The following is a 14,806-nucleotide window of genomic DNA, read 5'->3' on the forward strand; positions in this document are numbered from 1 at the left end:
ACCCAGATGAAGCCGTTGCATACGGTGCAGCAATTCAAGCAGCTATTTTGACCGGTAGCAAAGACAGCAAAATTCAAGATGTACTTCTCGTCGACGTTACACCACTTTCATTGGGTATCGAAACGGCCGGTGGAGTAATGACAAAGCTCATCGAACGAAATGCTCGCATCCCATGCAAACAAACGAAAACATTCACCACATACGCCGACAACCAACCAGGCGTATCGATTCAGGTGTTCGAAGGCGAACGAGCTATGACCAAAGATAACAATGTTCTGGGTAGATTTGAGTTGAGCGGAATCCCACCAGCACCACGAGGCGTTCCACAAGTTGAAGTGACATTCGATCTGGATGCGAACGGTATTTTAAATGTAACAGCCAAAGAAATGAGTTCTGGCAACTCGAAGAACATCACCATCAAAAACGACAAAGGACGTTTGTCACAAGCAGAAATCGATCGAATGCTATCTGAGGCCGAACAATATCGTGAAGATGATGAGAAACAACGCGAAAGGATTTCTGCTCGTAACAGCCTGGAAGCATATGTATTCAGTGTGAAACAAGCAATCGACCAAGCTGGTGACAAATTGAGCGACGATGATAAATCAAAGGCACGTAATTGCTGCGAGGAAGCCATCAAATGGATTGATAGCAACGGATTGGCCGATAAAGATGAATTTGAACACAAAATGCAAGAAGTCAGCCAGATTTGCTCGCCAATCACGACGAAGATCCACACTGGTGGAGCGGGAAGTGGACCAAGCAGCTGCGGCCAACAAACTAGAAACAACTCCAACAGTCATCGTGGTCCAAAAATTGAGGAAGTCGATTAAATCCATAAGAACATATAGCGAATAAGTAAATAATCAGTATCACAAGCAAAAAGTAATAAAATAAGAAAATTTATTTTTAGATCTCAGATTAAAATGTAATTAGAATTAAGAAGAATAAAATAAAAATATCAAATCTGTTGAGTTGAGAAAAAAAAACAAAAAAATCTTTTATTATAAAGAATTTTAATAAAATCAATGCGAAAAATACAAACCTTTGAATTGCACGAGCAACACGATTCATCGAAAAGCATTTGAGTGTTTTACACCGAGAAACGTCAAGCAATGAGTGACAGATGATAATAACATAAACAACTTTCATTCGCACAATAGATGCGGCTTCTTCTGCTTTACATTTTAAAATGAATCGCAATGGAACATCAAAATTCTTCTACTCCGATTCCACCGTCATTAAACAATAGAATCAACGCTTTGTTGCGGCTGTGCCGAGTTTGTTTGGCTAAAACAGATACAAATTTCATATCCATACATTCGTTGTATTCATGGAGTGGAACCGAAAATCGTTCGACGGTATCGATGATAAAGAATTTGTTGAACGTGAATGTAAGTTTCAAATCAAATACTTTGAAGAGAATTCAACAGCAAATCAAGCAATTATTTATCATTCAATAGATTTCTAGTGAAAAGCAGCAGCCACAGCGAATCTGTTCAAAGTGTTTCAACAAAGTACGCTTGATTTATGCATTTCGAAATCAATGCCATGGAACCAATATCAAGTTGAGGGAATTTCACAAGCAAATTGTGGGCAAATCAAACATTCAACAGTCGAGGACAGACGGTGGACCTGAAAATGTTACTACAAAATATGAAACCACTTTGAAAATCGTTAACAATTTGCACTTGGACATTGCGAGTCAAACAGCTGATGCGTATACGGAGAGGCAGGAAAAGTCTATTGTTGACGATTCCTCAAATCCTAGCATGGATTCACCGACACTCGACCAGAGTTATATCAGATATTCAACTGATCCATACGAAGATATTGCCATTACAATTGAGGACAACCACCAAAATAAGAATTCAGAGAGAGAAAATGAGGCTGCCAAATTACACAAGAGTTCAAATGTGATAGAAGTTTCACCAGATGTCAAAGAAATTCCTCAATCCACCGATGAATCCATTGCTCCACCTGGGGATATCAAACGGAAAAAACGAACCGATAATAGTGACGATGTAGTGAATTTCAGCCCAGCCTCCGAGCTATGTGCACTTTGTGGATTACAATTCGAAAATTCAGCCGAGTACATCCGCCATATGCGTACGAAGCATGACGAAGGTGAAATTCATATCGATTTTTAATTGAAAGAAAAGTTAGAACGAAGAAAAGATTCGAATGGAAAGTGGACCCACTTTTTCTCACGGTTAATCCTATTTTCAGGTGCCAATGAGAAGAAATTCAAGTGCCAATACTGCGGAAAAGGTTTCAGACAAAAAGCTGGTCGAAACTTACATCACAATCTACACACACAGGAAGAGAAATTCATATGTGATTTATGCGGAAAGGTTTTCCTAACCAAAATCAGTATTATACTCCATTTTAAGTATCATTTCGGTATAAAAAAGCACGCGTGTACCGAATGCGGTTATCGTTTCGTCACTCCACGTGAGGTTCGAGATCACATAAAGAAGAAACATTCGGCCAAATCGATAGCTTGTACTTACTCCAATTGTACTGCAACATTCAGCAGTGAATACCATCTAAATATTCATCTGCGAGTGCATGATACAAATCATGCGTACGTTTGTGATATTTGTGGCGTGGCCACGGTCAACAAATACCGTCTAACGGAACACAAACGAATTCATAGCGGCGTCAACAAAAGCAAATGTCCAATTTGTTTGAAGGTGTTCGCTAGACAACGCAATGTCGCACGACATATGAAAACAAGACACAAAGATCACAAACTTTAGAAATAAATTTGTCAAACCACATAAAAATCCAAAACTGAAGTTCCAATTGTTATCATTTTTACTATAAAATTGAATCGATGAAGATGTGCCACAGTTATCTTGACAAAAAAATACCTTAAATGAAAAAAATATTTGTTCTTTTTTTTCATAATCTCAATAAAATTTAATGATTGTTTCCATTTGCCATAATTCTCAGTGAAAACTTCCAAGCATTTGTTCTATAAACACGAGACGAAGAATGTGTGTAATATTTTTGTACTTGTATGAGAAAAAAACGATAAAAAATTCTCTTGAAATACAATCAAATGTCGTCTTATTCAAAGTTAACTTACTAGATGAAGGGATTATTTCAATAATTATTCAAATAAATATAATCATTCAATGCCAATACAGACAGTAATTGTTTTTTTTTTGGTTAAGAGTCAGATGTTGAATACAATTTATTTTTGGTATGTGCAAAAAGGTCTTAACTTTGTGGTCTTGCGGTTATAAGTGCTCTATTAAAATTCAGTTTAAAATTCAGTTTGTTTTTTTTTTTAAATAGTCTATAGATTTGTATTAGCGATGGTTTTTTTTAGTTTTTCTTATTTCAAAATGAAAGACAGTAAGTTGATCTAACAATGTAATAAAAAGAAATGGTTGTTTTCTCCATCTAAAATGTCACAGTGATTTATCGGTTTTGAGAGGCTTAGCAAAAAGGTACAAGTCTTGAATAGTTGTTCACATGTCTTTTTTTTCGTCGTCATTTTAAATCTAAGACATAGTCTACAAATGTTGCTATGTGTGCGATTCCTGAAATTTGCATTATAAACTTTTGTTTGTCATCATATTTATAAAATTCTACTTCATTCCGCCTAAAATGTCTAAAACTTATACAGAGAGACTCTTGCGAAAAATCGTTAAAATCGTACGATTCAAGCAATGGCAATTACGAAGTAATGGATTTTCTTTTTGTGATTTCGCAGTCATCGAGTATGGTTTCGGAACATTTGTACCTCTAACGTCAGTAGAATACGTTGGTACAATTCCGGCGCTTTAATTTCTATGTAAGATTAAGCAGGAAAGGATTGAATTTGAGTGAGATAGAGAATTGGAAATATTTCTATTTGCTGACATCGTGTTTCCTATCGATTTTCGTCATTGCGGCTAATAGCGCACGTCGTATTAAGTCTTTATGATAATTGCAATAATCAAATCCACTCCAATTGGCGGAATAAAAATGTATATCCAATTGAATACAAAACACATGAGTTTAAATGTTGTCCCGAATCGATTCACCACAGTAAAATAGGGTGTATGTGATACAAACATATGGAATTAACTGGCGCTATGCCAAATTGCCATGGTTTGCGAAATGTTTATGAAATGGAATTTAATCTAAAAGCCAAAGCTATGAAGCGTACAAATTCAGTGTTTAACTTTCGTAGAAAAATCATTGCGATTTCATTGTATGTGTTACTGCATGGAACTACTGTAAAACACTTGACTGTTGTTTTTTTTCTCTTGTTTTGTTCTTCTCTTCAAATTCACTTAGCTGCGTCTGAATGTCTAAAACTAGTTAAAATCATGTTGTTTTGCGGTTTGCTTGAGCTAAAAAAATACATTCATCTAAAATATCATACAATTTATCAAACGCAAAAAGAGCACATTTTTGGTATTTGAACTAAATATTGAGCAATAATATGTTGTATAAATTTACTGGTGAGCATTGTTCTAAACTAAGGAAACAAAACCAAATGAAAAACTTATTCAAATATTATTTGCTTCACAGTTTATATCCATTGTGTCAAGTGAATCAGGCTAAAAACACGCTGTCAACTAAGCAGCTCCTGAAAATGTGGTTTCTTTTAAAACTAGTTACCTACGTAGCTAATAAACAAAAAGAATGGAAAGAAACATATTACAATTTCAGCAATTTTTTAAAAATGGAAATTAAAAGAGATTCGGCCATGAAAACTGGTATTAATTTTTTTTTTGCTAGATTTTCCTAAGTCGTGGATTTATTTCGTGGGTGAAAATAGTACGTTATTTTTATTAAATTTTTTTTATTCACAGACGTGTTGTTCGATTGTAGCAGCTAAAATGTAGAAAAAAAAATTCGAAATATAAACAATTTGAATTATAAAATTATTTTTTGGACAAAATTAACATTCAACAACTAACACACTACATCTAAAGAGTAAGACAGGGTGTGATATGTACTATATTAAATAGGTGAAACTAGAACAAAAATATTTGCAATACTTTCGCTTCACTTTGTTGTGTGTGTGTGTGTGTGTATGGAAAAGGTATCAGAGTGAAATATACAAGATGAGAAAAGATGGAAAGAAATGGAAAAAATCTCGAAAAGAATAAAGGAAGAAAAGTCGAAAGTAATTTCGATGAAACATGCCTGGATTTTTGTTTGAAACAAAACTTAAGGAAGACTTGTGTGATTCAAAAAGTCCCAAGAAATAAGTAAAATGAGAATACACACACAGATACAGAGAAAAATGGTAGAAAAAGAGAGCGAATCAAATGGATCATATGTTTTTTTGTTTGTTTCATTCCTCGTTTGGAGAACAAATTAATCGTGAAAGTCTTTTTTCAATAACATCAAATAGATTTCGCGGCCATACCTTTCGAGTAAGCGACGCTTTAATTCTGGCGGATACGTAACGTAAATGTAATGTTCACTTTGGCTGAGCTCATTGAAATCGTGGGCCGTATAAAATTCATCTGGATAGCCACCGGCTGGTGTGGTCGAACGTGATGTGGGCATCGGATTTACGGAAACGGACACAGGAATATTGGACATTGACGCTGATGGATTATGGTGTTGATGGTGTTGTTGTTGTTGTTGTTGTTGTTGCCCCATTAGATGGGATTGTGTTGGATGTGGATGATGCGTTGTATGCAACAATGGTGTTATGGTGCCGCTAGTGTAGTGCGATTGATGGTATGCTTGCTGTTGTTGCTGTTGCTGTTGCTGATTATGTATGTGATGGTGTGTTGGACTCATGTGACCACCACTTTGCATGTAATTGCTGGTTGGCATGGTTGGCGGCGGACTCATGTGATCGTCAGAGCTAAAGATTCGTGTGTAATTGTTTTGTTTTTGGTTGCAGTACGTGGTTGTGCAGTGTTATTGCGTGTGTAACACAGAGTGCGAACAATATCACATGGTTTTTTTTTAATTGAACGGTCATCACACAGATTATGGGTTTATCGAAAGCGCATAAAAAAGGGTACAAACAACAATTAATGCCATTTTATTGCACATTTTCAATAATTTAATATAATTTCCGTTTACATTTTTGACAATCTAATTATAAGCCAATGAATTAATTTTTGAATTTTGCTTTGGGTTTCTTTTGTCACCAATTTCTTATTGATCTTTTTGAGGTAGTTTTTTAAGCAATGTGAAATATATAATTTCAAAACGGGACAATTATATTTGCATTAGAAAATCTACAAATTAAAGACGAAAACTTAGTGGACATCAAGACACACATAAAAATCATTTTCAAGCGGGTATCCAACACTTACTCGAATAAAATCCATATGATGTAATAACAAAAACAAACACCAAACGACAGCAGTAGAACTAAAATGAACACTAATCCCCATGGGAAAGCTCTTTGTTCGATCGGTCCATCCTCGAAATATCGATCACATGTCAAATACCAGCACACCGCTCGGTTCAGTTCATCTAAAAGTATGAGAGTAAGTTTATTTTGTTTCAATCCAATGAATATTTCATGCATTGATTTGGTGATGTATCTATTTAGTTTTACCTTCCATTGCTTTAAAATCATCATTGGACAGTTGTACCAGCAGGCCAGCAACGCAGTCTCGTACTAACATTTGACATTTTTGTTGTAATTGCTCCAATTCATCTGGTTTGCAGTTGGCTTTCATTCGCTGAAATTCGGTGATTCGTTGTTTCTTTTTGTCGACCGGAGGTAGTGATGAATCGACTATCGTTTCATCACCGGAACTTGTCGCATTGCAATCGCTTTCCTCCGAATTGTCGCTTTCTTCGGGATTGGCTTTTTTCTCTTGTTGTTCTGCTGAACAAAAAAAAAACAACATAAACAAATCAATTGAAACTAATTTGGCTTTAACCTAAACTTAACTTTAGATAAAACTTAAGAGAAAACCTTACCATTTGTCTTAGAATCGCTAGCACCATCTTTCACTTCATCTCGATCGCATCCCATTGAATTATCACAATGTCTCAAACATTCATTGGTTTCAGCGTTGCAATTGTCATTGCTGTGCACTGGCTCATCGGAATTCTGTCGCAGCAGTGAGGGTAAAAAATGTCTATTTGGTAGTTTGGCTAGAGATCTTGGTCCAGTTGAACTCATTGAAGTGCGAAATGCCGTCGCCTCGTTCCATAATTCAACATCCGTTGATATTGTCGATTCGCCAAATGAAAGTGTTGAATCTTTCGACAGTAACACTTTGCATCGCATTATATCGCAATAGTTTGATAAGCAAACGGCATCTTCGGCGGAATTGATAACCGAACTGTGTCGCGCATCAAAATGCATATCTAAAAATTTCTCCTCGAAAAAACTTTTGCCACACAAATTGCAAGTCCATTGATTTCGGCGATTTTGTGTTTTGGCCGCTTGTTGCGGCGCAAAAATCTCGCGTAACGGATGGAACGGACATTCCAACGGCAATTTTACCTGCGAAAGATTAAGTTTTAAATGGTCATTAGTTTCGTTTTTGATTGGAGAAAAGAAGAAAAGGAACAGATCTAAGCGGGTAGAACTAATACATACGTTTAAAACGGATACTTTTCTTCGAATCTATAACTTTTTCTTATGACCGGAGCTATTTCCGGAAATGTAAAAGCAAATTTTGTTCAACAATTGATTTTCCAAATGACATACCTGATATTTTTCAAGGATTGGAAGCCATCGAGTTTGTACGATTTTCCGTACAACACGCGCACTATCGCGTGAGCATGATATTTTGAATACGCTCGGCGCTGGCCACGGTATGAATGATAAAAAACAAATGAGTATCACCTGGACAAGAGAGAGAAAAAAAAACGTGGAAACACATAAATTCCATTAATTAATTTCATTTGTGGAAAGTAGCAATTTAAATTTCTTGAAAATAGTCGTTAAATTGTTTCAATTCCCTCAATTACGATGTTAATTAGTATTTATTAAGTAAATTTTTTGTAAAAATCAAATTACACGTATGTAATTCATTCGCTTCACATAAAAAGTATGTTTTTCATTAAGTAATAATAAGGTGATATAATTAGCGTCAACAAATGAAGTGGAATGAAATGAACCACTTAAAATCGCCAATCTAATGGAAAATTGAATGAATTCACATAAAGACGTTGGTATTATTCGTCGCTTGTTATTCCAAAACACAATCAAATGCATTGCACTGCTGCTCTACATTTCGTCCACATCGGCCTACACAAACTAAACTCCGAATATCGATTTTACATGTTCAACATATATATATATATATATCTGTTTCCAAACACTTTGACCCCTTCGATCGATATTTGCTGAGCACATATCCGGTGAACCATTGTATCCAAATTATAAATAGCCTCATATGTTGTTTGCGATCAATTAATCTTATTTGCGATTTATCCACAAATTTCAACGGAAAACTTTGCGGAAATGAGATTGCAGTAGAAATCCCCAGGTCAAATACAATGCCTGTTTAAATTTTCATTTCGAATCGAAATGGTCTCTTCGGTGAAAAATTCCATGTCTTACCTCGATATTATTATATTTAGTCCACATTCATAAATCATAATATTTAAATCTTTGGTATAATGAAAATGGTTTCGGTTTTTTTTGTTTGATTCAATTGATTTCACTCGTGAGAGAAAGAAAGATTGAAAAAAAGGTTTTTTTTCTGCCCGTAAAAAAGAAGTACGCAATTCGTAGTGTTCGACGCCTGAATGTATACTGTCACAATATTTTCCATCTTCATGCAGTATGCAGTGGATGAACCCAGACAACTGTATGCTGTCAATTCTATGGTTTCGAAATGTCAAATAGAACAATCGTTGTTGATCTTCATTTGACCATATTTCGATGAGAAAAGTAGTTTTTTCAATGGTTTTTCTTTCCGAATTCGAATAGAGTCCAATAATTTAACGCGATTCTTATTCATGTCAAAATATATTTCGAAATGAATTTCCAATTAAAAAACGATTCACACAGTCAAATTCAAACATGAACATGCATCAATTGCCATTGAACGAACTCGATTCCCCTTCGTATGCAATGCTGACATTGACATATGGTCATTGGCCAATCAGCGTTAACCACCACATCGTTTGAAATATCTGCTCTCTTCTAACTAACGAGTATGCGCTATGCGCACAAATGCGATGTGTAATTTTTGACAGGTCGGCACTCGTCTATCGAATACACTATCGATATAAAGAAACAGTCAACGTTTTATATATTTCGGGCCACAAATCCGTAACACTATGAATATTTAATTGTGAAAAAAAAAATTGTTTTAATTTTAAGAAATCACATTAAAATCGCATTAATTTTAATTATTGAAACAACCATTTCAATTCGTGTTTGTGTGACCGTAACATTTTCACTTAGAACAAACGTTTACAAGTGAATCGGAACCAAAATGAAATTTCATTCTAGTTTTTTAGTTAGTTTATTACTTGTGATTTCACAAAACGTCTGCCAAGCGGAAGATGATTATTATGAAATTTTGGGCATAGAACGATCGGCAACTTCGTATGAAATTAAAAAAGCATACCGAAGGAAGGCGCTGAAGGAGCATCCAGACACGAATCGCGATGATCCCGATGCCACTGAGCGATTCCAACGCGTGAATAAGGCGTATGAAGTGTTATCGGATGATGATAAGCGAAAAGCATATGATCGATGTGGCGTAAAATGTGTTGAACGTGAAGGATCTATGGATCATACCGATCCATTTGCCAGTTTCTTTGGCGACTTTGGCTTTTCATTCGGCGGCGAGGATCGTGGACCACGCGATACACCAAAAGGTGGCACTATTACTATGGATCTCTTTGTAACGCTTGAAGAACTATATTCCGGCAATTTTATTGAGGTGAGTCATGCATCACTCACTGTTCAATAGAACCTTGAATGTCGATAATGTCGTCATGGTAGCGAACATTTTAACCAATTTACTTTTTTTTTTTAAATCACAAACAGATAACGAGAAACAAGCCAGTTATGAAACCAGCTTCCGGCACTCGCAAGTGCAATTGTCGTCAGGAAATGGTGACACGTAATCTTGGACCAGGCCGGTTCCAAATGATTCAACAAACTGTAAGTTGACATTTTCAATATGAAAATCAGTCTTTTTTACGCATTTCGAATGAAAATTTTGATTATTTGATTGAATTTCAATTCAAAGGTTTGTGACGAATGCCCAAACGTGAAAATGGTAAACGAAGAACGCCTTTTGGAAGTTGAAGTCGAAGTCGGAATGGTTGATGGCCAAGAGAGCATCTGGACTGCTGAGGGTGAACCACATATGGACGGCGATCCGGGTGATCTTAAACTCAGAATTCGCACAATGCCACATCCAGTGTTCGAACGACGTGGCGATGATCTCTATACAAACATTACAATTAGTCTACAGGTAAGTTTATTATTTTCATTGGATTGTTCACAAAAATATCTTTTTTCCAGCGAAGTTTTCTTGTTGAATTTTTTGTATTTCTATAAATTAAAGCTCCTTTATCCGATTGAATTTTAACAAACAAACATTTTGCCAATTTCAGGACGCATTGACTGGATTCACGGTAGAAATTCCACATCTCGATGGTCACAAAGTAGTCGTTACACGAGAAAAAGTCACTTGGCCAGGTGCTCGTATCCGTAAGAAGGGCGAAGGTATGCCAAACTACGAGAACAACAACCAGAAGGGAGTTCTTTACATCACATTCGACGTTGAGTTCCCAAAACAAGAATTTACGGACGAAGAAAAGGAAAGTGTGCGGAATTTATTGAAGCAAGATGCCAACAATCGAGTGTACAATGGCCTTCATGGAACGTAAACATGCCAATTGCTGTCACCCGTTTCGTTTTTTTCAAATTATGTTTCGTAATTTAGGTGCACATCTTTGTAATTTAGTCGACTTTAGTGAAGAAGAGAAAAAAAAACAATTGAAAGTCGCATAAACAAAAAAATGAATCATGTGTTTGATTCCAACCGATGAACTCTGATGAATTGCATTAGATTCATTAACAAACAATGTAAATAATAGATAATATTAAGTGAAAAAAAAACCAACCACAACAAAACAAAAATAAAATATGTCTTTCAAAGCTCAAACCGTTCTGCTCTTAATTTCAGCGTGATAACGTAATTGTATGTCTCAAAGAAAACGCATTCCGGTATTGCAAATACAATGTTGCTCAAGTGTACAATTAAATGCAAATCTATTTAGCATGAACAGAAATATCTCATCTATGTTTATCTCTGGACTATGTACGTTCAGTCGGAGTACACAGCACGGCATTTTTCTCTTTCGAGTATGTTTCTATGGCAACAAGTGCGCAGTCTCTAAACCCACACCCACACGAACTCTGCATCGGGTTACAGTACATAAACTAACACAGGCACACTGCCAGCATCACTTCATCCTATTGATAAAGTGAGAGAGATGAAAAACAATCAGTAGCAAACACAATTTAATTCGCATATTTTTTTACCAGTTTTCAGTAGTTGCACTCGAGTTACTGCCTCCAGATGAGGATTTTTAGTAGAAAATTTGTGGATTTTGGGTGGTCAAGTGAAGAAGAAAATATGGTTTTGATGTTTTGCAAAACCAAAAATTAACCAAACCATAAGTTGATACCAATGCTTGGTGCGAAAAACATTAAAAGTTTTAACACAGAAACATATAATTTACAAAGAATTCAACGATCATAGAAAAGTATGAGAGTCATTCAAGAGCTGCGTTTTGTTTTTTGCAATGTGTAACATTGTTTATGAACAGTGTGACCGACCATAAGTTATAAAATAAATCTGCCATAAATTTTTCCATAGAGTTCTTATCAATTTGAATATAATAACACTGTGCGAAAAAAAAATTTGAAGTAGTCTAACCCAGAGTGGATGTATTGAAGTTTGGAGAGGCCCACGAGACAGGAAAATTCCCAAAAGGATTTTTCCAAATTGGTTCTATATAAGAAAATTCTGGCCATTTGAGAAATTTGGTTTGCAGAGGATTTTCAAAAGAACTTGTAGGAAACCAGAGATGGAGTATTCGTATGTATATCAATTCGTTGTATTTACTGTACTCCGTACAGAACGGTATATATACATTGATATACCTTTGCGTTCGCTGTCACAAAAGTGGTAGCTGACGCATGCGCTCAACACGTTAAACGCAAAGGTATACGGTTTAGTATATACCGATACACATTTTCATACAATTGTGGTAAACAATGAACCATCTCTGTTGGAAACTTTGCCCTAAGATTGCGTTCCTAACTTCTTTCAATGTATTTCCGTGTGGCGACTGTTGAACGTCAGAGTCATTTGAGGCGACGCGAGCGCCCCCAATTTCAAAGGGCACATCAATGTAATTTAACATTTCAAATCGGAACTAAACAGCGCGCCAATTCGAAATATAGGAAAATATAGTGTCAACAGCCGCACCATGTGTATTTCCTATGGTTATTTGGGGTGCGCTCACTACCGATTGTACTGATTTGACATTTAGGGCATAAATTTGATCGAATTTCCAACAAGTTTTTTACTTTTACTTGGTTTTTTGCTTTTTCATGCAAAAAAATGTGACGAACGGGTCAAAAGTAGTAGAAAACGACCGAAAAAACTCAAATCAGCAATAAAACATGGCTAAAAAAGTTAAATTTTGAGGATATATAAGAAAAATGATACTTTTACCTGTTTGGACCCAAAAAAGTCCGAAGTAGCTATGTTTTATTGCTGATTTGAGTTTCTTCGGTCATTTTTCACTACTTTTGACCCGACACATGGATTTGCATGAAAAAGCAAAAAACCAAGTAAAAGTAAATTTTGAAAATCCTCTTCAAACTAAAATTTTCAAATGGCCAGAATTTTCTTATATGGAACCAATTTGGAAAAATCCTTTTTGGGATTTTCCTGTCTCATAGGCCTCTCCAAACTTCAATATATCCGCTCTAGGTTAGACCAATCCAAATTTTTTTTTCTCGCACAGTGTAATCATGTAAATGAAGTATTTCCTTGCAACAAAACATATCTCAGTCAGATTAAACCATCACACTTCGGAAATAGGAGCAGTTGCAACCGAATAGATTCCAGGTATTGTATAAGCAACATGAAATATCAAGTATCCGTAATATGTTTGCAGAATCATGAAATATGGATCTATTTTTAACTGTAGTGCACTCAATTGTAAACAAATGGGCTAATGATTTTGTAGCGTGAAGCCAATCCTATCGTATTGTACGCAGTATTCTGCGTCAAAAATGCATTTTGCACATCAAATAGGCATAAAGTCGCATTTTATTTTGATTAATCATATTTTAGCCAAATTTATATGCATTCAATAAGTTTTCAAATGAAAAGGATTGATTTTTATTAGCTCTTTCAATTGAATCAACGCGTATTTAGCAGTTTTGTTCAAATAATTGTAATTCTCTTCTGTTCTGAAAATAAATTACGCCCAACAGAAATGTTTGAATATAAAAAAAGTAATTCGAATTTCATTTATCCTTTTCAGGAATGTTTTACATTTTATTGACGAACATTTGGTCGCTCGTCACGGTGGTCACAAACAAACTAACCGCCATAAAACTGTTGGTCATTTTGATAATCGCTTTCGGAGTATTGCTGTACATCATTGATTTGTCATCGTTGCGGCTGTCACAATTCAAATTACCCTTGGTATTCAGTGCGAACGAGAATCGGAAATGGGATTGGAAATTTATGGAGGAAATGGATCGAGAGAACCAAATTTTATATCAATCATATTTCATAGACACGGAAGGATGTCGCATGCCTGGTTTTAAGGTGTTCGATGAAAAAGTGCAAAAGTTCATGTTTAATGCACGACCAATTCAGTGTGGCAAGCCGTTGGTTCGGTCAAATAACAATTATCTGTGGATCGATTTGAATGAGACTGAAATAGAAAATACATACGGAGTTGATGACGTGAACGAACTAAAATGTGAATATCAACCATTCCGTCGTAAAAACGATTTTGAAAACGAATACCCGAGAACCAATCAAAAAATTATCTTCCGATTCGGTGACGTAGTGCGAGTTCCCGAAGAATTTATACGAGTTGTGTGTCGTGTGCCCGGCCGAAAGAAGGACGTTTATCAAGACTACCATTTTTTTGTGAAACACAAACAAGCAACAAGTGAACGAAATGATAAGAATCAAATTTCGGACATCGATAGCATTGGCGCAGAAGATGAAAGTAAAAAGAGTAAGAGCAATGAACCGATGAGCGTTATGGTGATTGGCATTGATAGTGTGTCGCGTTTGAATTTCCATCGAAAAATGAACGAGAGTGCTACAGTGTTGCTAAACGATTTACGGGCAATCGAAATGTTTGGCTTCAATAAAGTCGCCGATAATACATATCCAAATTTGATACCAACGTTGACGGGGCTGGATGAAAACGAATTGATTACAGCTTGTATTCCAGGCAAAAACGATACATTCGATCGATGTAATTTCATTTGGAAAACATTTAAAGAAAAGAATTTTGCCACAGCTTACGTCGAAGATGCAGCATCGCTTGGTCTGTTTCAATTCATGAAACGAGGCTTCACAAATCAACCGACCGATTACAGTATGCGTCCAATTTTAATCGAAATGGAACGACACATTTCAAAGCAAAAAAATGTCAACACATTTTTGTGTCTGGGTAAACGGCGTACATTTGATGTTCTACTGGAATATGCACAGAAGTTCATCACATTGATGACAGACCGTTTACACTTTTCCTTCTTTTGGTCCACATCATACACTCATGACTATCTCAATTTTCCTACGTTAATCGATGCCAATCTGGCTGAATTCTTGCTAGAGATGCAAAC

The 14,806-nt window shown here is 35.8% G+C and overlaps 4 protein-coding genes across 8 annotated transcripts in view; 3 read left to right on the forward strand and 1 right to left on the reverse strand.

Moving 5' to 3' along the window:
• On the forward strand, positions 1-3,384 carry LOC129567070 (heat shock protein 70 B2-like; the record flags this gene model as incomplete). Its single annotated transcript, XM_055443609.1, is given in 3 exon segments — positions 1-1,394; positions 1,464-2,127; positions 2,230-3,384. A coding segment is annotated over 1 exon segment (833 nt), but the record flags the coding sequence as incomplete, so codon positions are not given.
• LOC129567071 (uncharacterized) overlaps positions 2,894-14,806 on the reverse strand; it is a 13,131-nt gene continuing 1,218 nt past the window's right edge. The window contains exons 1-7 of one of the 5 annotated variants that reach the window (XM_055443613.1): positions 8,507-8,703; positions 7,649-7,786; positions 6,910-7,441; positions 6,539-6,814; positions 6,291-6,453; positions 5,381-5,830; positions 2,894-4,839 (exon numbers count right to left, since the gene is read on the reverse strand). In XM_055443613.1, the coding sequence (XP_055299588.1) occupies positions 4,812-4,839; positions 5,381-5,830; positions 6,291-6,453; positions 6,539-6,814; positions 6,910-7,441; positions 7,649-7,786; positions 8,507-8,533 (1,614 nt within the window). In that variant the 5' untranslated portion in view covers positions 8,534-8,703 and the 3' untranslated portion in view covers positions 2,894-4,811. Of the gene's footprint in view, positions 4,840-5,380; positions 5,831-6,290; positions 6,454-6,538; positions 6,815-6,909; positions 7,442-7,648; positions 7,787-7,960; positions 8,085-8,506; positions 8,704-14,806 lie in introns of those variants that run through there. The other 4 variants (XM_055443614.1, XM_055443615.1, XM_055443610.1 and 1 more) reach the window with 4 other exon arrangements.
• Positions 9,109-11,078, forward strand: LOC129567072 (dnaJ homolog shv). Its single transcript, XM_055443616.1, has 4 exons — positions 9,109-9,842; positions 9,950-10,066; positions 10,155-10,382; positions 10,525-11,078. The coding sequence occupies exons 1-4, from the start codon at positions 9,390-9,392 to the stop codon at positions 10,798-10,800; spliced, it is 1,074 nt and encodes a 357-aa protein (XP_055299591.1). The 5' UTR covers positions 9,109-9,389; the 3' UTR covers positions 10,801-11,078.
• Positions 11,403-14,806, forward strand: part of LOC129567069 (uncharacterized) — a 4,170-nt gene continuing 766 nt past the window's right edge. Inside the window, exons 1-3 of the mRNA XM_055443608.1 lie at positions 11,403-11,682; positions 12,955-13,058; positions 13,480-14,806. The exon at positions 13,480-14,806 is cut by the window's right edge and continues 766 nt beyond it. Of these exons, the coding sequence (XP_055299583.1) occupies positions 13,482-14,806 (1,325 nt within the window). The 5' untranslated portion in view covers positions 11,403-11,682; positions 12,955-13,058; positions 13,480-13,481. The remainder of the gene's footprint in view (positions 11,683-12,954; positions 13,059-13,479) is intronic.

This window comes from Sitodiplosis mosellana, unplaced genomic scaffold (genome assembly GCF_009176505.1).
Source record: "Sitodiplosis mosellana isolate CC-2019 unplaced genomic scaffold, AAFC_SMos_1.0 Smas_scaffold_5, whole genome shotgun sequence".
NCBI lineage: Eukaryota > Metazoa > Arthropoda > Insecta > Diptera > Cecidomyiidae > Sitodiplosis > Sitodiplosis mosellana.